The sequence below is a fragment of the Lepus europaeus genome, chromosome 3 (assembly GCF_033115175.1).
Source record: "Lepus europaeus isolate LE1 chromosome 3, mLepTim1.pri, whole genome shotgun sequence".
NCBI lineage: Eukaryota > Metazoa > Chordata > Mammalia > Lagomorpha > Leporidae > Lepus > Lepus europaeus.
In genome coordinates, this window is record NC_084829.1 from 105,220,996 (window position 1) to 105,243,242 (window position 22,247).

Below are 22,247 nucleotides of genomic sequence, written 5' to 3' on the forward strand. Positions count from 1 at the left end.
AAGCAGAAGAGGGCAGGGGAGTGACTACCGGACACATCAAGGCCTGAGCCTTGTTCCCGGTGCCCATCCTGGCATGGGCGCAGTGCTTTGGACATGGTCAAGGGCAACGTAACATTGGCTGGGTGGGTGAAGGCTGCGTCTGGCCTCAGCAGTGTGCAGGATAAGAGTGTCTCCTCCCAGGGACTGGGACTATGTAGCAGATTCAGTGCAGGAGATGAAGCTGCCGCTCCTGACTCCCGCAACCCCTACTGGAGGGCCAGTTTGAGTCCCTGCTCCAGGACTTCCCATCCAGCTTCCTGCTAATGCACCTGGGAGGCAGCAGATGATGGCCCAAGCACTTGGGTCTCTACCACCCACGTGGCAGAGCCAGATGGCCTGACCCGGCCTTGGTTAGGGAGTGAACCAGTGGAAGCTGCTCTGACTTTCAAGGAGATGAAAATAAAACAAACCTTAAAAAAAAAAAAACAAAAGGCAAATCTCTCTTCCTAAATTTGGAATGGGCCTTAGCAAGTGGGACAGGGCTATTCTCAACTGCTCACTTTGTACTGAGGAAAGTAAGGGAAGGCGAAAGAGACGAAGTGACTGAGGGTCAGATTTTGCAGTGAGCTGGTGGCAGAGCCACGCTTGGTCTGGGGTGCTCTTCTCTGTGCCCTTTCCAATGGAAATCTCTTCCATTGTCAAGTGCGCCTGCAATTAGAAACCGCAGAGGTATTCTTTGAGTCCTAAAGAACATCAGTGCTCAGCCTGTTTCCACCCCGGCAGTGACATCCCAGCCTTCACCTTCACACTGGTTCATTACAACCTTCCTAAGCAGCCTTCCTAGTCCTGCGCATGGCTGCACCCTGCGACAAAGCTTTCCTTCCCTTCCTTCACCGAGATCAAAAGCTCGATACCAGATTTTCTGCTGCCATTTACATGTTTCCAATTTACTTCAGGCATCTCCTATTTTCTTATAGCCTCCACTTACTCGCTCACTTACTCAACATTTTCCCTGGTGCCAAGTACTATGTGAGGCGTCAGGTATATGAATAAAATGGACACCGCCCCTGCCCTGGAAGAGCTCACAGTTTATGCTCTCTCTATAAACAGCTCATTATAATATAGGAGTAAGGAACTGAAAGCACCTAACCCAGCCTGGGGAGTCACAGAGGACTTCCTATAGAAGACGAGGCTAAATTAAACCTTCTAGGATGAGCAGAGGGGGAAGGGCATTCCAGAGGGGACAGCAGAGCAGAGGCACAGGGGATGGAAACGGTCCATGTCGTGGTCTTTGCTGCAGCTGGAATAGGTGAGGAAGCAGGGGCAACCCTCTAGGGGGCGTGATCACTGCTCCATGGATGCCAACCCAAGCAAGTCCTGCATGTGCCACACAGACAACAGGGAGCCCGTGCGGGCTGCTGAGCTGGAGAGTGAAACCGTCAGATCTGTGGTGTTGGTGGACACTCTGGCTGGTAATGGGGCTGCGGGGAGGAGACAGGCAGGGAGCCCAGGCAGCAGTCAGCTTTTCAGCGGATCAGATGAAAAGACCGTGAACGTGAACAATGGGAGAGAGGTCAAGAGGAGGGGCACTCAGGAACATGGAGGATATAAAACAGATGTGGCTTGCCCAAAGCACACAGAGTGAGGGAGTAGGTGCAGTTTCTCGTGTGGTGAGTTCCTCATAGGGTTGACTGGCAGGCTGACAGTGGCAGCAACAGGACAGAGAACAGGTAAAAAGGACCAAGCTACAGTGCCAAGATGAACCCTAACACAAACCACGGACGCCAAGTGAGCAGGACATGTCAGTGCTGGCTCACGGGTTGCTATAGACAAAGGTACTGCTCTGGTGCAGGATACTGGTGGTGGGGGTGGCTGTGTGTGTGTGATGACTCCCAACTTTTCCCCTATTTTGCAGTGAACCCAAAACCGCTCTAAAAGATAAGGCAATCGGAAAACAACGAGAGATGCCAGGAGGGTGCTGGGTTGTGTTTAAGACATACTGGGCTTGTATGCCTGTGGGAAGCTCTACGATGGGTCAGAGCTTGTGCTTGGGTGTGTGATGAGCCTCAGCAGATATCCAAGGAAGAGAGACAGATTTGGGACCTCTGGGCTTAGAGGTGTCTCTGTTGCCTAGTGGCTCTTGAAAGAGGCATAAGATCGTGAGGCAAATAGAAGGAGGCACTGCGTTTCAAGCAAGGAGAGGAGTCAGAGCCATGGAGATGCAGCAGTGGGTCACCAGGGGTGTGCTTGCATGTGTGATGAGCTAGGTCCTGGACAGGGAGGTCTTTGTGGATTTCTGCCATCCTGCTGCAGGCAGAGCCTTTCTGGGTCATATTTCTTCCTGCCTGTCTTTGGAGTGCAGGTGTGCTGCCCCCCCTGAATTTTTCTGATTGCTGCATAAATCAGCTGGTTGGCGCGCTCCTGTAGCCAGGCAGCTGTATGCATGCCATGCACCTGCTACATATCCCTCTTGCCCCTGAGGGGAAAACAGAATGTGACCCAACTGTGCGAGATCTCAACTCCTGTAGTGGTTTTTGTTTTTTAAAAGCAGGACTGTGTGTCACAATGATCTGGGGAGACTTTTTCATTTATTTTTTATTTTTTTTATTTTTTTGACAGGCAGAGTGGACAGTGAGAGAGACAGACAGAGAGAAAGGTCTTCCTTTTTGCCGTTGGTTCACCCTCCAAATGGCCGCCGCGGCCAGTGCGCTGTGCTGATCCAAAGGCAGGAGCCAGGTGCTTATCCTGGTCTCCCATGGGGTGCAGGGCCCAAGCACTTGGGCCATCCTCCACTGCCTTCCCGGGCCATACCAGAGAGCTGGCCTGAAAGAGGGGCAACCGGGCAGAATCCGGCGCCTCGACCGGGACTAGAACCCGGTGTGCCGGCGCTGTGGGGAGACTTTTTCAAATCACTCTAGCTTGGCCCCGCCCTGTTCTCTGATGCAGTAGGCCCTAGGTACTTGTGTTTTCCAAAGCTGCGCAGGTGATATGAGAACGCTTCCCTTTAGAGTTTGAGTCTGTCCTGGGCAGTGCATCACAGGCATTACCTGACTGAGCTAAAAGTTCTCTTCCAGGCATGGGCAATGGGCATCTTTCAACAATGCTTAGTGATCTTGTTTAGTTTTCTTCAAAGCACTTACCACCTTCTGACATTACATTATGTATTATGTAACAAGTAACATGTATAATATAAATTATGGATCTATTTAGCTGTTTACTAGTTATCCATTTTCCCTACTACATTATAAATAGTGTGAAAGACTTCCTCTGGCTCACTGTTGTATTCCTAATACAGTATCTGGAATGGAACAGGCACTTAGTAAGGACGTTAAATATTCAGTGAACCTTACTCTCCCTGCTAATGCCTTTCACTTAACAGGAAATACCACTTCGCTTTAGATGAGAAGATTCTCTTTGGATCTTTCAAATATAAATGAAAAGCAAACAACAGATTTAAATGTATAAAACTGTGTAGTATGTATAAAATCTACATACCTTAGCGTAATTTAATCTTCCTTTTTCTTGAGCCTAAAACAAAAGAGAGGGGAAGATTAATTTCATTCTTTATAAACTATTTAGTGCTTCTGTAACTTTTGCTTCTTAAAGACTATATATATATATACACACACACACACACACACACCTATATATATTCACATAGGTAGATGTACATACACACTGAACCATTTATAAATGTTCATAGAAAAGTTCTTATAAAAGTTCATGGGAAAGTAGAATTAAAACATAAGTTAATTTTGGTATAAAAATTTTTTGAAACATTTTGAAAAATTCTAACATGCAGGAAAGTTGAAAGGACAGGACAATGAGCACATTTCATCTATACCACACAGGTGTGGACACCATAATGGCTTCACTCCGTGTGCTGTGGCACACACCATTCTGTATCCCCAGGACTTACATGTAACTACTATCAAACTTTATTTAAAGATTTATTTTATTTATTTTAAGGAGTTACAGAGAGAGGTAGAGACAGAGAGAGAGGTTTTTCATCTGCTGGTTCATCCCCCAAATGGCTGCAATGGCCAGAGCTGAGCCAATCCAAAGCCAGGAGCTTCTTCCAGGTCTCCCATGTGGGTGCAGGAGCCCAAGGACTTGGGTCATCCTCTGCTGCTTTCCCAGATGCATTAGCAGGAGCATCTGGGACCCGAATTGGTGCCCATAAAAGATGTTGGTGCTGCAGGCCAGGGCTTCAACCTGTTTAGCCACGGCACTGGCCCCACTATTAAACCTTAAAAACTGACAACAATGCCGTATTGTCTAACATATGACCCACATTCACATTCCTCCATTGTCCCAAGAATACCTTTCATAACTTCCCCAGATCAGAACTCATCCAGGTTCACCTATTGCATCTGACTTTTATGTCTCTTTTCAGCCTTTTAAATTTAAACCAGTCCCTCCCCACTTTTCATGAAATGGAAATAAAAGCCACTAACTTCTTTTGGAGGAGGCCAGGACAGCTATCTTATAAAATGTCTCTTCTTAAATTTGTCTTACCACGCCTTACTGCGTCATGTAACTTGTCCATGTTTCACTTATAATCTGCAAGTTGGGTCTGCAGAAGCTTGCTTAGATTTAGGTTAAACACGTTGGCAAGAATACGCCGTGTGCAATACTGCACACTTTATCAGACTAGGAGGCACAAAAGTCCGAGTCCTGCTGATGCCATGCTTGAACTTGGTTGATGTGGTGACTGTCAGGTGACCCTACTGTAATGATTTATTTCCTCCTGCACAATCTTCAAACAATGTGTGTGTGTGTGTGTGTGTGGGGGGGGTTGTCATCATTTTTTACTTCCCTTGGCATAATTTTACTTATGCTGTATTATGTCAAAAGGCCTTCATCCCTACTCCCACCCACACTAGGGATAAGGACAAGGAAGGAAAGATGAGGTAATGAATATACCCTTTGCGAAGTCAAATTTTATTTCAAAATTTTTAGTTGGCAACAAAACACAATTTAAAATGAACACACTTGGGCCAGCACTGTGGCCTATGGGTAAAGCTGGCACCGGCAGTGTCAGCATCCCATATGGTTATCGGTTCTAGTCCTGGCTGCTCCACTTCTGATCCATTTCTCTGCTGTGGCCTGGGAAAGCCACAGCAGAGATGGCTCAACGCCTTGGGACCCTGTACCGGTGGGGAAGACCCAGAGGAAAATCCTGGCTCCTGGCTTCAGATCAGTGCAGCTCCAGCCACTGCAGCCAACTGGGGAGTGAACCAGCAGATGGAAGACCTCTTTCTCTCTTTCTGCCTCTCCTTCTCTGTGTAACTCTTTCAAATACATAAATCTTAAAAAAAACAAACAAACAAACAAAAAAAAACACCCCACATTTTCTCAAATGTGTTATATGCCAAATCTTTTTTTTTTTTTTTTAAAAGATTTACCTATTTGTTTGAAAGGCAGGGCTACAGAGTGAGAAGGAGAGACAGAGAGCTCTTCCATCTGCTGGTTCACTCCCTAAATGGTCACAACAACTGGGGCTGGGCCAGACCGAAGTCACGAGCTAGAAGCCTCGTCTTGGGTACAGGGGCCCAAGGGAGACCTTGTGCCATACTCCACTGCTTTCGCAGGTGCATCAGCAGAGAACAGCCAGGACATGAACCAGCACCCATATGGGAAGCTGGTGCCAGAGGCCATGGTTTAACCTACTGTTAAGGCTGAATCTTATCACATTAGAGACAACCACTGAATTAGCATTTGTTGTCAGGCCAACTTGTGCTTTGCAGAGTTCAGACTAAAACTCCTGCCACCTCTGCTCAGAACAGGAGCCTTCAACAAACCAACACGTTAGGTATTGAGACCATGAGCTGACATTATAGAGGTGATTAACATGGGCAGGTTACTTCCGCCAGGGAAAGGGAACATTTGCAACATTGGTCCTGACTCTTCTTGCTTATTTACAAGCCTTTAAAGATTTATCCATAGCAGCCTACATTTTGTTTTTCTTATTTTCATAATAAAAAACTAGCAACGCTGTGGCTCAATAGGCTAATCCTCCAGCTGCGGTGTCGGCACACCGGGTTCTAGTCCCGGTCGGGGCGCCGGATTCTGCCCGGTTGCCCCTCTTCCAGGCCAGCTCTCTGCTGCGGCCCGGGAGTGCAGTGGAGGATGGCCCAAGTCCTTGGGCCCTGCACCCGGAAGGGAGACCAGGAGAAACACCTGGCTCCTGGCTACGGACCAGCGCAGTGCACTGGCCGCAGCGGCCATTGAGGGGTGAACCAATGGAAAAGGAAGACCTTTCTCTCTGTCTCTCTCTCTCACTGTCTACTCTGCCTGTCAAAAACAACAACAACAACAACAACAACAACAACAAAAACCTAGCAACAAGCCATGGCTCATACAGAGCTGTTGGCGCTATCATAAACCACTCCAGGATTACAATTTGAATGTTTTCAATGAAACAAAAGTCCTCTGAAACCAATACACAATAAAAAATAATTTAGGGTTTTCCAAAGTTTTTCAGAGATGTAAAATTTAAGTGAACTAAGAAGAGTTTGAACCTAGTACTGAGACACATTGTAGCAAAAGGAATGCGAGTCAGCAACTTCTGTAGGAGTGGCACAGAGCCCTGAACACATCTACCTGGCTAACTCGTGGTCCTGCCAGCCACTCTGATACTGAACAAACATGCCCTGGCCTTGGTGCTGTGAACATCTATTCCAAGGATGGCTGGTGACCAAAATTTTAGTAGCTTGGGGCTGGCACTGTGGCACAGCAGGTTAACACCCTGGCCTAAAGCACCGGCACCCCATATGGGCGCCGGTTGGAGACCTGGCTGCTTCACTTCCGATCCAGCTCTCTGCTGTGGCCTGGGAAGGCAGTGGAGGATGGCCCAAGTCCTTGGGCCTCTGAACCCAGGTGGGAGACCCAGAAGAAGCTCCTGGCTCCTGATCGGCGCAGCTCCGGCCGTTGCAGCCAAATGGGGAGTGAGTCACTGGATGGAAGACCACTCCCCCTGCCTCTCCTTTCAAATGAATGAATAAACCTTTAAAAAAAATTTCAGGAGAGGCCGGCGCCGCGGCTCACTAGGCTAATCCTCTGCCTTGTGGCGCCGGCACACCGGGTTCTAGTCCCGGTCGGGGCACCGATCCTGTCCCGGTTGCCCCTCTTCCAGGCCGGCTCTCTGCTGTGGCCAGGGAGTGCAGTGGAGGATGGCCCAAGTCCTTGGGCCCTGCACCCTATGGGAGACCAGGAGAAGCACCTGGCTCCTGCCATCGGATCAGCGCGGTGCGCCGGCCGCAGCACGCTACCGTGGCGGCCATTAGAGGGTGAACCAACGGCAAAAGGAAGACCTTTCTCTCTGTCTCTCTCTCACTATCCACTCTGCCTGTCAAAAAAAAAAAAAAAAAAAAAATTTCAGGAGCAACATGTTCACAGCATGCTTCGTCTTAAAGCTCTCATATTCCCAGCTGACTCCGGAATTCATTTTAGGTTAATAGGCATCTGACATCGAGGCTGATTCTGTGGTCACAAGTTTTCCACCTTTCCCGTTATTCATCCTTTCCCTTGTCTCTTGCTGATTACTACGCACCGCTCAGCCACAGCGCAGACTGGGGGTCTTCAGGGTGGTGTCTGGTGCACTGCTTAAGATGCTGCTTGAGATGCCTGCATCCCACATCGGAGTTCTCGTGGTTTGGGTCACAGACCTGCAACCAGTTCCAGCTTCCTATTAATGTACACTTTGGGAGGCAGCAGGAGATGGCTTAAGTACTTGGATCCTTGCCACCCATGTGGCAAACTTGGATTGAGTTTGGGGCTCCTGGCTTTGGCCTGGTCCAGGGCTGACCATTGTGGGCATTTGGGGAATGAATCACTGGATGGGAAATCTCCCTCTTTCCCTGTCTCTCAAGTAAAGTGACAATAAGTAAAAATTAAAAACAAAGGAAACAAAACAGTCCCACAGAACTGTTTCAACTGTCAAACAACTCATTCTCAAAACACACCTACCATTTCCTCACCATCAGTTTTATTTTTGTCCTAACCAGCTCCTCTTCATTCTTTCTCTTTCAACGTTCTCTCATTTTTCAGTGTTTAATACACAATGCCTATTAAGAGCATCAAAAAAGAAATTTTCTGAAGTCTAGGAGGCTAAGGAACATTGGTATCTTAAGACTACAAGTTGGGGCTGGCACTGTGGCGTAGTGAGTAAAGCTGCTGCCTTCAGTGCAGGCATCCCACATGGGCGCTGGTTGGAGACTCGGCTGCTCCACTTCTGATCCAGCTCTCTGCTGTGGCCTGGGAAGGCAGTAGAGCATGGTCCAGGACCTTGGGCCCCTGTACCCACGTGGGAGACCTGGAAGAAGTGCCTGGCTCCTGGCTTCAGATCGGCGCAGCTTCGGTTGTTGTGGTCATCTGGGGAGTGAAGCAGTGGATGGAGGACCTCTCTCTCTCTCTCTCTCTCTCTCTCTTTCCTCTTTCTATGTAACTCTGCCTTCCAGATAAATAAATAAATCTTAAAAAACAAAAAATAAAAAGACTGCAAAGGGAACTGTGGAGAAGCTATGTAATTTACAGTGACTGAGGGTGGACTTTTCCTTTTGGATATATTGAGCCACTTCCCAGCTTTCCCATGAAAACAAATCTAAAAGCAGTTTCTTTAGGTAATAAGAGTGAATAAGAAGCTGTTCACAGATAGGGACAACTACAGTAGCAGCCCTATCACAAATTTTTGTAAAACCATTTTTCCCATCCCATATTTTAATGATAGATGAATCATCTTAGAGAATATCAGTGCTCTGAAGTACTTGTGCTTAGGCACAAGCTACTTTCAAACCTCAAGTTCTCCTTTTACTTTGCAATCCACCACCCTTTCACCCAACTGCTGGGGAGGATGACAGAGAAGTGCCACATACACAATCTATATCTGCTCAATGTCAGTTTTGCAAGGTTTTGAAAGCTGAGAGGGTAGAAGCTTACATAAAATGACAGCACAATTACCACTGCCACTGTAACATGAACAGACTATAATATTGATACACAGTTCACTTGAATGCTCTTTTTATTTTATTCTAATAAACATTATAGGGGCAGGTGTTTGGAGCAGCAGTTAAGACATGGCTTGGGACGCCCATATCCCATATTAGAGTGTTTGGGTTTGAGTCCTGGCTTTGCTTGCAATCCGGCTTCCTGCTAATGTGCACCACTGGAGGCAGGGAATGGCGCAAGTGCCTGGGCTCCTGCCACCCTTATAGGAGACCCTGATAGCATTCTGCCCCAGGTTGAATCCAGCATTCCTGGATTCAGCCTGGTCCAGCCTTGGCTGTTGTGGACATTGTGGGAGTAAACGAGCAGATGGAAGAGCCCTCTGTAAGAAATTTAAAAAATTAGAAAGAACTCAGGCACTCTAGTTTTGTGAAACCATTTTACTTTTTTTTTTTTTTTGATAGGCAGAGTTGGACAGTGAGAGAGAGAGAGAGACAAAGAGAAAGGTCTTCCTTCCGTTGGTTTACCCCCCAAATGGCTGCTACGGCTGGAGCACTGTGTCAATCTGAAGCCAGGAGCCAGGTGCTTCTCCTGGTCTCCCATGCAGGTGCAGGGCCCAGGGACTTGGGCCATCCTCCTCTGCACTCCCGGGCCACAGCAGAGAGCTGGACTAGAAGAGGAGCAACTGGGACAGAATCCAGCGACCCGACTGGGACTAGAACCTGGGGTGCTGGCACCGCAGGTGGAGGATTAGCCTAGTGAGCCACGGCACCAGCCTATAATATATATCTTTATTTTTAAAAGATTTATTTATTTATTTGAAAGACAGAGTTATAGAGAAAGAGAGAGATCAGATGTTTGGGTCCCTGCCATCCACCCAGCTGTTGCAGGCATTTGGGGAATGAACCAGCAGATGGAAGAGCTCTCTCTGCGTCTCCCTCTCACTGAACTCTGTTTTTCAAATTAGTAAATAAATAAATGAACCTTAAAAAAAAAAAAAAACCCATAGGATTTCTAGCCCTTAATTGGTTAATTCCTTGAATAGCATTAAAATTTTTACCATTTCCTTATTGGTAAAGTCAGAGTACTGCGCCAGACCAGAAGTTCCCAAATGCCAGGCTGGTGGGACTGGGCTCACCTGGGTAACTTGTGAAAGATGCAGGTTTTCAACAGTCTACCCCTGAGGTCATGATTCATTTGTGCATCACTGGACTGGCCTGCGTCTATCCAGCTTTGCAGTGCAGGTGTCTATGTGCGTCAGTGTGTTTACTTCAGAAGCCAAAAGAGAACAACTACATAAACTCCCAAAGTCTCCTTAAGGAGAATGGAATATTAACTATCCCTCCCTTCTCTAACATCCGCCACTTATCACACATATTTCTAGCAGAGCAAGAGCTTATTAATATCATTTTCTCACTGGGGCCCACGCTAGGCTGATGGGAAATCGATGCGGGCTGTGTGTGTATTTGAACAGCCGCCATCCTGGAGCTCTTCCTGCTCGCTGTGCCACTCCTGCAGCTGCTGCAAATTCTACCACACTCGGCCATTCCCTGAGGGCTTCATTACGCGGGTCTTGGAAAAGGGATTCACTCATCTTTGCGCCTCCTGTAGGTGTGCTTCTTGTCAATCCGGGTCATGAGAAAAGAAAGTAATTTTTCCCACTCTTTAGCGGTTCACAGAGAATGTGTGGTTTGAACCTTGTTTTATCTTTAAAAAATGTGAACGCAGACAAGAGAGAGTGCCAGTGCTCACGACACTGGAGGCCTCCTCCGACAGCCACGGTGAGCGCTGTGTAAAACAATATTCCCTACAAAAGCAGAAAAAAGCCAGCACTCTGATTGGGAGGATGAACAAAGGGATTAATTCCAAAGGTTTATATACCGGTCTCTGCAGGCCAAAGGCAGATGGATTCCCTGTTGGTAAGTAATGGATGTACAATGTGGTCTTTTACTTTAAGAAACAAATGCTTTTTTATAAGTCAGCTAACAAAGAAGGGTTGGATGACATAAATGAACTGTTTCCAATTTCCAGCTACTGTTATCTGGACTTGAAAGCTGGATATGGGGACACCTTTTTTTCTAAAAGCAGAAAACTAATATTCCACAGCAGGGAGCCCAGAAATTGCTAGAGACTGATCATCTCTGCCTATCAGGTTATTCTTCCCGAATGTTATCAGCTGCATTTTGGAGTAAGTCATTTTTAAAAGATTTTCTCTTTAAACCTTCAAGGACAATTACCTCCCTCATCCCAAACTTTTTAGTTGAAAGAAAACAAGAACACCCATTTGCTCTCTACCTGGAGTCATCAGTTGCTTACCTTTCGTCACCTTTGCTTTTCTCTCTCTAACACCCCCTTGTTATTTGAGAACATGTTGTGGACATCATGATGCAGATCTCTGAATATTCTAGCATTTATTTCCTAAGAGCAAGACATTTTCCTGCATAACCACAAACTCATGATCACATTCTACAAAACTGGCATTTACTGTAATATTATTGGAAATATGATTCAAATTCTCCAAATTTAACGAATAATGTCTTCTAGAGATGCATGGATCCCCATTCAGATGAGAGTAGAAATCATATGCTGCTGTTGGATATCAGCTTTTAAATCCACTTCTATTCTGCAACAGCCCCCATACCACCATATCACCACCTTTTCTGTCTTTCAGAATAATGGCTTTTGTGTGTGTGTGTGTGTGTGTGTTTTTGAGGCCAGGTCAGTTGCCTGGGTTTGTCTGATTATATTCTCAGGATGAGATTCAGGTTAAACACTTCTGGAAGACAATCACAGAAGTAAAGCTGTACAATCTCTTATACATCAGGAGTCACATAATAACAGTCTGTCCTATTATTGGTGAAACTAAGTTTGTTGATTGCTTCCCTACGTATTTAGCAAATAATCTGTAGGGTGCTTTGAGTCCATGGGAATGTTCAGTTCCTGTTAACTATTCATTCAATTATTTTAACCAATCATCCATTGATGATTCTTATTTGAACAGAAGATTATACTGGTGGCTTTAAGGAATCATGTTTTAAAGGCCTTTTGCCTTAGGACCAGCAGAAATATCACTGGCTAATGCAGAGAAAACAGTGCTTCCTGAAAATACATTCTCTGTTTATTTGCATTGGAATTTAGAGGTCAAGGCTTAGATTATATGTAAAAAGGAGTCTTTTTTTAGGAGGACACAGGAAGGGTATCTCTATCCTGTTTCCAGAATTGTTTGTGTATAGTATATGGGGATTTAAAAAATAGTCACAAATCAGAAATCTACTAGATCTGCTAGTAGAGTGGGCTGGTAGAAACAGGCCTTCTGTTTCATAGCTATCCAGTTAACAAAGCTGGACAAGAACCAGAATATAAAGGAACAGGACAAGCCTTTTCTTTGCTATCTTAATCATTCATTTTCAAAAAATTATAAATTTATTTCTATTTATTTGAAAGGCAGAGAGAGGGAAAGAAATCTCTCCCAACTGCTGGTTCACTCTCTAAATGTCCATAACCCCTGGGCCAGGCTGAAGTTCAGACTCACTCACTCCAGGTCTCCCATGTGGGTGGCAGGGACCCACCTACTTGAGCTATCACCTACCTCCCAGAATGCACATGATCAGGAAGCTGCAACTGGAAGCCCAGCTGAGGCTGGAACCCTGGCACTCTGCTAAGGAATGAGGTTGTTCCAAGTGAGGTCTTAGCTGCTGTGCCAAATGCCCATTCCTGCATTAGTCACACACAACACAGCACAGAGGTGTCTGTAAGGAGGTCCACAACATTCAGAACTGGATTGCTTGTGCACTGATTTTTACTATCTCTGTCACTTGGGAAAGTGAATCAACGTCTGGAGGGAAATGTGAATGTTTATGCAATTACCTTTTTCATATTCTCTTTCTTTGGTTCATCCTCCAGATACAAAAGGCTATGATGCCTAGTTTTTGAAAGGGGAGGGGCGTGTATTAACTCATCTTTGTTATTCTTTTGCAATCTATTTTCTTGCTATGTGCTCTTGGAATCTGGGTGAGACATGAAATTTAAAATTGCACAGTTTGACTAAAAACAATAACAAAAAAATCTACCTAGATCTCAGAAAAGCCATGAACGAGGCAATCAAGCTGAGGTTGAACTGAGTTGTTTCTTTCAGTAGCAAGACCCCAAGGTGACAGCCATCAACAGTGGTGGTGCACCTCAAGCTCACCATGCTGAAAACCAAACTTTAACCAGTTTCCCATGTAACTTCCCTATTTCTCTTCACAACACAATTCTTTCTACTCCTCTGACTACCTCTCTACAGTCTACACCCGTGAGCTTTTTCCTAGCTTATCAGTTTCCAGGTCCTATATATTTTCTTTGTGAGATGAGCTTTACCTCTCCATTCTCCTGCTCTCATTACCGACACTCTGGGACCTTTCTCCTGCTCTTCTCAGCAGGGTTCCATAAACTTCTTAGCTAATCTCCTTGCCTCTCCTATCGCCTCCATCCCTTCATCCTCCGTGATGTGGCCAGATCTACCTCCCTCAAACACAGTCCAGACCTTGACACTATCCGGCACAAGGGATTTCAGTGCCTGCTTCATGACTTCTAATCAAGTACATTTCCCACAGGCAAAGATCTCAAAACCTCTTATTTTTAAACATTTAGGTAAAATTCACAGAGAATCCATCATTTTAACCACTGAAAAGGTTACAATCCAGTGTCATTTAGTGCACTCACAATGTTGTGCAACTATTAATAAAGTTCTGAACATTTTTATCATTTTTAATGAGGCTGCACTCATTAAATAGTCACTCCCCATATGTCCTACCTCCCAGCCCCTGGCAAATGCCTATCTACTTTCTGTCTCTGAATTTGCCTAGTCTGGATGTTTCATATAATGGAATCACCAAATAAGTGGCCTTTTGTGCCTGGCTTTTTTATTTATCATAATGTTTTCAAGGTGCATCCATGTTGTAGCAGGTAGCCTGCCTGCCTGCCTTCCTTCCTCTCTCTCTCTCTCTCTCTCTCTCTCTCTCCCTCCTTCCTTCCTTTTTTTTTTTTTAAAGATTTATTTATTTATTTGCAAGGCAGAATTATGGAGAGAGACAGAGAGAGAAATCTTCCACCCGCTGGTTCACTCCCCAAATGGCTCCAAGGGCCAGGATTGAGCCGGGCCAAAGCCAAGAGCCAAGAGTTTCATCCAAATCTCCTACATGGGTGCAGGGGCCAAGGACTTGGACATCCTCTGCTGCCTTCCAGGGAGCTGGAGGAAGTGCAACAGCAAGGACTCAAACTGGAGCCTCTATGGGATGTCAGTACTGCAGGTGGAGGCTTAGCCCTCTATGCCACAGCGCCGGCCCTAGCAGGTATTCATACCTCATTCCTCTTGATGGCTGAATAATTCCATTGTATGGATATACTACATTTTGTTTATCCAGTCATCAGATGACATTGGGCTATTTCTACCTTTGGCTATTGTGAATACTGCTGATGTGAACGTTCATGTACATGTTTCCATTTGAACCAAAGTCTTTTGAATATAGTTACTCCCTACTATTTCAGAGCAATTCTTCACTTGTCCCTTGTTTTTCACATCTGAATTCTACTTTTTCTCCTTTGAATATACTGTATGCGTGTCCATTGGCATCACTTTCTCATGGCCTCCTTTACAGAGGAAGCTCTCCATTCCCATCTGTGCTATCAGGATCTTCTGCAAAGGCCATAGCCCATATTGTCCACTGCCCAGACCCTGCATTGGCCTTCCCGGCTGGATACTGATTCTCTGTCCTCTGAGTGCCTGAATGGTATTTTTATTTTTTTATTTGACAGAGTTATAGATAGTGAGAGAGAGAAACAGAGAGAAAGGTCTTCCTTCCGTTGGTTCACTCTCCCAAATGGCCGCCACCGCTGGCACTGTGCTGATCTGAAGCCAGAAGCCAGGTGCTTCTTCCTGGTCTCCCGTGCGGGTGCAGGGGCCCAAGCACTTGGGCCATCCTCCACTGCCCTCCCCGTTCACAGCAGAGAGCTGGACTGGAAGAGGAGCAACCGGGACTAGAACCCAAGCGCCCATATGCGATGCTGGCACTGCAGGTGGAGGATTAACCAAGTGAGCCACGGTGCCGGCCCTCCCGAATGGTATTAATTACAGTGTTCTCATCTGTGTATTTCTTTTATCTCCCTCCTCAACCTTTCACAATTTGTTGCTATGTCTCCTGTGGTCAATGGCTGTTTAAGGAAAACCTTAAGAAATATTTTAATTTGGGAGTCATCTCGAGTGGTTTTCGTCTTTGTGGTTGTACCTACGGTTCTTCCGAATACCCAGACTGGACAACTTCTGTGGTAGAGAATGATGTTAATATTATTCCTTTTGAAATGATTCAAGGTATCTTAAAACTAAAGACTATCACATGTGGTATTCATGATGATTCTCTGAATGTGCATTTTCTCTTCTGTTTAAGAATACAGATGTGTTATTTTTATGTACACCAGCCCTGCTTGTTTAATTTTGTGAATAAGGAAGAATAGCATAATATTGAGGGACAAGTGAGTTGCAGCTTAGCAATGGTAATAGGTGGTGCACTTAAGGTATTTTAAAGCTGGTTCTGACAATGTCAGAATGTCACAAGCATAAGTGACACTTCAGTACTTTCAGGAACAGTCGAGAAAATATAATCATAATTCTTATTTCTTCAGGTGACTTGTAATGGCAGTGGAAAGCTAGACTGATCATTAAAGATAAAGCTTGCTGGCCTGCATTAGTCCCTGGACTCCCTGAGAGCTACATACAGCTCTGGGGTTCTCTGAAGGATCCCACGTGTTTTTCAAAAAGGGGAATTAAAATGATAACTGAGCAAGGACTTCACCTCCCTGGGGTGGGTCACCCATTCACTCTCAGTGTTTTTCAGCAACTACAAGTTTCAAATTAAGGGTAGGACAGGATCTGTGGAATTTAGTATGGAGATAATGCTCAACAAATAGTTCTCAGCTGTTTTGGGTCCAGCATGGCGCTGTTAACTGCTTCTTGTGAAAAGGTATGGTGTGTGTGTGTGTGTGTGCACATGCACAACTGTGGGCCTATGGTTGTGACAGAACAGGACTACTTAAGCCTAGGACTTGGGGGGTGGGGTGACAGCAGAGATGTTCTTCCTCCAAGCTTCACAAGGATGTTGAACAGGTACTAAGGAATACGTGATCTTACTGCTTCCTTGTCAATAATTCTTAGTCTTTCCAAGCAGAAACATCAAAAAAAAGGGTAGATGGGACACAAACCTATCTGGGCACAGCAGGGAAGTAATTTTACATGTGGAAATAAAAAATCATAGGTGGCTCCATTATTGGGAGCAAGACTTTTCTATTTCTCAGTGTCAAAACTTTTATTAGTTTCTAATGGAGATAAATATTTTTCTTACAAAGCACCTCTTGCCTAAGAGATCTATTCCTTAGATTTATTTGAGAGCTGAAATGATCGGGACCAATGCCATCATTTTACAGAAAATGATAAGGGTCTGTGAGAATGTGATTAGGATTACACAAATGCTTGCAGAGCCCAAACGGGCATGCAGGCCTTTCAAACCCTGGTCCTCCATGGGCCAGTTCTGCTATGCCAACTCGACTCTCCATTTGACGAACAGGACTGCCAGCAAATAGCTTCCTTCCACAAGGACCACACCACACACACTTTTGGAAAAATATTAACTGGATGTATACTGCAGTAAGCCACTCTCTCAGATATTACGGGTAATTCAAAGGTGAATTTACAATTATCATGAAATATCTTCCAATTAAATTCACGCTGTGGCGTAGCGGGTAAAGCTGCCGCTTCCACTGCTGGCATCCCATATGGGTGCTGGTTCAAGTTCTGGCTGTTCCACTTCTGATCCAGCTCTCTGCTATGGCCTGGGAAAGCAGAAGAAGATGCCCAAGTACTTGGGCCCCTGCACACACATGGGAAGGCCTGGAGGAAGCTCTTGGCTTCGGATTGGGGCAGCTCCAGTTGTTGCGGCCAATTGGGGAGTGAACCAGTGGATGGAGACCTCTTTCTCTCAGCCTCTCCTTCTCTCTCTGTGTAACTTTGACTTTCAAGTAAATAAATAAATCTTGAAAAAAAAATTCACTTGTGGCTGGGAGGAAAGAATCACAAAAATGTACAGGAATGGTGCATCATTGCTTAGGATGTTTACATCCCATATCAGGGTGTCTGGTTCAAGTCCTGGCTACACTGCTGCCAATCCAGATGCCTGCTAACGCACACCCTGGGAGGCAGCAGATGATGACTCAAATATCTGGACTCTGCAACCCATTAGGAAGACTTGGATTGAATTCTGGGCCCCTGGCTTCAGCTGGTTGCGGGCATCTGGGGAATGAACCAATGGAGGATCTCTTTCTGTCTGCCTGTCTCTGTTGCTCTGCCTTCCAAATTAAGTAAAAACAAGTAAATAGCAATTTATACACATACACATACACACACATGGGAGGGTAAACAATAGGGAAAAATGGGAAAGCGAAGTAAAGCTAGAATAAATTTCAGTATTAACAAGCAATCTCCTTGAGATTTAGCAGAATGTCATTCTCAAATGTCAGACAGGCATTCAAGGAACAAGATCATTATGCTATAGAGCTTTACATAAACATATGTATTACAGCTTGGACTCAAATGAACTTGAAGAGTCTTTAAGGAAAAGAATGCTATCCCCCTGCATGACAGAAACCAGCTCCTTGTTGCTTTGGATGAGCTCATCTTCTCCTCCATGACTCAGACATGTCAGAAGGACCTGAAGTCAGTGCAGCAAGCCCGAGTAGCCTGGAGGCAGGTGATAAACTCTCATCTTTCCTGAAGGATGAGGTTTGCAAACAACCACAGGGGATCTAGGTTGGAGGGCGTGACATGGCTCAGGATTTACTGCCCTCCAGACAGAGTCTCTGGAAAGGATACCCCTCTGATGCTAAAATCAAGCTGGGGGTGATGATTTGGGACATCTTATCAGCTGTTCAGGAAATTCTGGTGTGCTCATGTTTACATTTACAATTTTGTATGTTTGCAAAGAAATGTAAAAATTAAACATATCCCTTTTCTATTAAGCTTCTTTAAAATTCTTCTTTAAAATACTCCTCTACATATGGATATATTTGTGAATACCCAAGGGAGAGTTAGCAGTTTCCATTTAATATATTCAGCTGGATGTTTTCAACCAAAATGTAAATCTAAATCTAATATATTCTAATGTAACCCAATTATAGCTACTAACACCATCTGTATATATATATTTTCAGTTCAGCTATCAAAAAATCACACAAACATATCCAAGTAATACAATATTTGATAATTGCAGGTGATGTTTCACTATCCCATACTTCATTTAACTTTTTTCTCATTATCAAATGGGCCTGTTTGCATTTGCCTCCTCCTATAATCAATGTTCTGGCGCACAGCTGATATGTAAGTCTTTGCCCACAGCTCTGATATTATTCTTAGGACTGATTGCCAGTTGTCTTATTATAGTAAAGTCTATGAATTTTTAACAAAGTTTTAAAATAAAAACACATAGAAGAGGATTCAAAACATAAAATAGCCTCATAGAGTTGTACAATTATGTGTCAATTTTAAGACTGCTTTAAAAAGAAAAAAAGTGAGAAGTCTAAGAGAAGCACACTTCTAACAAAACAATCGAGAATTCTCCATCCTCCTCGGCCTGTCTCACGTGCCTCACTTCAGCTACTTCTTCTGCTCCTTAACTTCATATTGCTTTCTTGATTTTTAAATTTTAGGTATTATTTATTTACCCTACACGAAAGGAATATTAGATCTCTTACATGATCAAACACACTTTTTTCCTCTACCTTCCTCCCATTCAATCATACATTTTAATTAAATCAATATTCAGTATTTATATATATATTTTAAATATTTTTGCTTGGAGCCAGCGCCGTGGCTGACTTGGTTAGTCCTCTGCCTGCGGCGCCAGCATCCCATGTGGGTGCTAGGTTCTAGTCCCGGTTGCTCCTCTTCCAGTCCAGCTCTCTGCTGTGGCTGGGGAGGGCAGTGGAGGATGGCCTGAGTGCTTGGGCCCCTGTACCGCATGGGAGACTGGGAGGAGGCACCTGGCTCCTGGCTTTGGATTGGCGCAGCAACAGCTGTAGTGGCCATTTGGAGAGTGAACCAACGGAAGGAAGACCTTTCTCTCTGTCTCTCTCTCTCACTGTCTATAACTCTACCTGTCAAATAAATTTAAAAAAATATTTTTGCTTATTTTCATTTTATTTCAAAGGCAGGGGAGAGCAGAAGAGGGAGGGAGGAGGTTGGGAGACAAACACACAAAGATATCTTCCATTTTTCCATTTGCTTTTTTCTTCCAAAATGTTTACAACAGCCAAGGTTAGGCCAGGCCAAAGCCAGGAGCATGGAACTCAGTCCGAGGATCCCATGTGCGTGGCAGGGACTCAACTATTTGACCCATCACTTGTGGCCTCCCAGTGTGCACATCAGCAGGAAGCTGGAATTGGAAGCAGAGCAGGGACTCAAACCCAGGCACTTCAACATGGAACACAGGGGTTGGGCCTGCTGTGCCAAATGTTCGCCCCAAAATTTGTATTTCTAAGTTGTATAAATATTATTTTCTACACCATGTGGAATACTGTGATTACATATCACTACAGCCAAGAATGTTTGACTATGTGGTCCCTAAATTCTTTGACATTCTTTCATGGAGAGACAAAGTCTGTGACCCTTCCCCTTGACCTGTGCTGGCCTGTGTGCATCTGAATAGATGACAATGGAGATGGCCCTGGGACTTCTGTGGCTGGTCATAAAAGGAAACATATCTTCAGTCTTGCTGGGGCGACACACATGTTTCAGGTTTATTTATTTTAAAGATTTATTTATTTATTTGAGAGGCAGAGAGGCAGAGAGAGAGACAGAGACAGTGAGAGAGGTTTTCCATCCGCTGATTCACTCCCCAGATGGCTGCAACAGTCGGAGCTAGGCTGATGGGAAGCCAGGAGCTTCTTCTAGGTCTCCCATGCGGGTGTAGGGGCCCAAGGACTTGGGCCATCATCTACTGCTTTCCCAGGCCATAGCAGAGAGCTGGATCAGAAGTGGAGCAGCTGGCACCGGAACCGGCGTCCATATGGGATGCCAGCACTGCAGGCGGTGGCTTTACCTGCTACGCCACAGCACCAGCACCATGTTTCAGGTTCAGAGAAGTCTGACTATTTGGAGGCTGCCACCCAAGGCAGACACCAGGCTAAATGGAGGGGCTGTCTGTGAGCACTCCGGTTGGTCAGCCGCTCAGCCTGGATGCCAGGTGTGAGTGAAGCAGCCTCCGGATGACTGTGGTCCCTTGGTGCTGTGGTCTGGATGTGGTTTATCCCCCAAAGGTTCATGTACTGGAAACCTGGTCCCCAGTGTGGTGATGTTCAGGTGGTGGAACCTTTAAGAGGTGGAGCCCATTGGAGGTGACTAAATCCTCGGGCTCTACTTGCATACACGGATTAAAGAGAGCCTGGCCTCCCTGGGTCTCCTGCTTCCTTGCTTATGCACCTGCCTCCTCAGCACATGGATGATTCCTTTTTGCTTCTACATCATGTTGCAATGCAGCCAGGAGCCCTCCCCAGGACACCAGTGCCATGCTGTTTGAACTTTCCAGCCTTAAGAACTGTGAGCCAGATAAACCTTTTTTCGTGCACATTATCCAGCATCAGTATTATGCTACAATGACACAAAACTGACAAAAGCACCCAGTAGGGTGCAGTCACCTCCAGCATCTGGGCTTTTCTAGCTGAGGCCCCTGCCACCGTGGAGCAGAGACAAGCCATCCCCTCTGTGCCCTGTGAAAATTCTGTACATGTAGAACATGTAGAACATAAGCATTTTGGTTATTTTAAGCAGCTAAGTTTTAGAGTAATTTGTTATACAGCAATAGGAATTGGAACAGTTAGTTTTCTATATATCTGTAACTAAGTCATCCCTAAATTCAATGTGGTCAAGCATACCAGGTGACTCATCGGTTCTGTTTTTTCCTTGGAGATATTTCTCCTGGAGACCTCTTTCTTCTTGTCCCAGTGTGGCCTGGATGCACAGTCACCAGCCTAGGATTTGCTAGGATCGCAACGTGGCCTGGTACAGATGTGGACATCACGGCCTGAGTTTGAATTCTGACTTCCTGACTTTCGACCTGCGGGACCATGTGCAAGCCTCAGATTCCTCCTTAGGACAGCACTCGACACATAGTGCTATAATGCTTGGCACCACTGTTTGTCCTTCTTCCCTTCACATTGCCCTTGGAATTCCAATTGCCTCCTGCCTAAGCCTGCGTCTTGGTTCCTAGATGCCACACCTTTTCCTTTCTTGGTTACTGCTTTGTTTTCATGGTATTGAGAGGTGAAAGGACCCCCAATGTAGCCATTTGGGGAGTGAACCAGTAGTTGGAAGTGCACACATACTCTCTCTCTGTGACTCTTTCAAATTAATAAATAAATCTTTAAAATGTTTTCCTTGTTAGGAGCCTACACTGTGGTACAGCAAGTTACAGCAGCACGTGTGACTCCAGCACCCAGATGACCAATGAGTCCTGGCTGCTCTGCTTCCCATTCAGCTTCCTGCAGCTGTGCCTGGGAAAGCCACAGAAGACGGTCCATGTGGGAGACACAGATGTTCTAAGCTCCTATTTTGGCGTGGCCCAGACCTAGCTGTTGCAGCCATTTGGGGAACAAACAAGCCAATGGAAGATTCGGATTCTCTTTCTCTCTCCTTTCACTCTTTCCCCCTCCTCCCTATCCTCCCTCTCCCACTGCCACTTTGTTTTTCAAATCAATCAATCAATCAATCAATCAATCTTTAAAAACAAAAATTTCCTTGCTAGGTACAGCAGTTTAAATTGTTATATGGGACACATGCTTCCCGTATTGGAGTCCTAGGTTTTGAGTCCTGGCTCTACTTCTTTTTTTTTTTTTTTTTTTTTTGACAGGCAGAGTGGATAGTGAGAGAGAGACAGAAAAGTCTTCCTTTTTGCCGTTGCTTCACCCACCAATGGCCGCTGCGGCCGGCGCATCTCGCTGATCCGAAGCCAGGAGGCAGGTGCTTCTCCTGGTCTCCCATGCGGTTGCAGGGCCCAAGGACTCGGGCCATCCTCCACTGCCTTCCCAGGCCATAGCAGAGAGCTGGCCTGGAAGAGGGGCAACCGGGAGAGAATCCGGCGCCCCAACCGGGACTAGAACCCGGTGTGCCAGCGCCGCAAGGCGGAGAATTAACCTGTTAAGCCACGGCGCCAGCCCCCTGGCTCTATTTCTGATCTAGCTTCCTGCTAACGTGCACCTTGGGAGGCAGCAGGTGGTGACTTAAATACTCGGGTATCAACTAC

At 45.5% G+C, this 22,247-nt stretch overlaps 1 protein-coding gene across 2 annotated transcripts in view; it reads right to left on the reverse strand.

Moving 5' to 3' along the window:
* The window catches only part of PDSS2 (decaprenyl diphosphate synthase subunit 2), a 290,238-nt gene that overhangs the window by 30,314 nt on the left and 237,677 nt on the right, over positions 1 to 22,247 (reverse strand). For both annotated transcript variants that reach the window (XM_062186574.1, XM_062186573.1), the window contains one exon: positions 3,475 to 3,507. In XM_062186574.1, the coding sequence (XP_062042558.1) occupies positions 3,475 to 3,507 (33 nt within the window). The remainder of the gene's footprint in view (positions 1 to 3,474; positions 3,508 to 22,247) is intronic.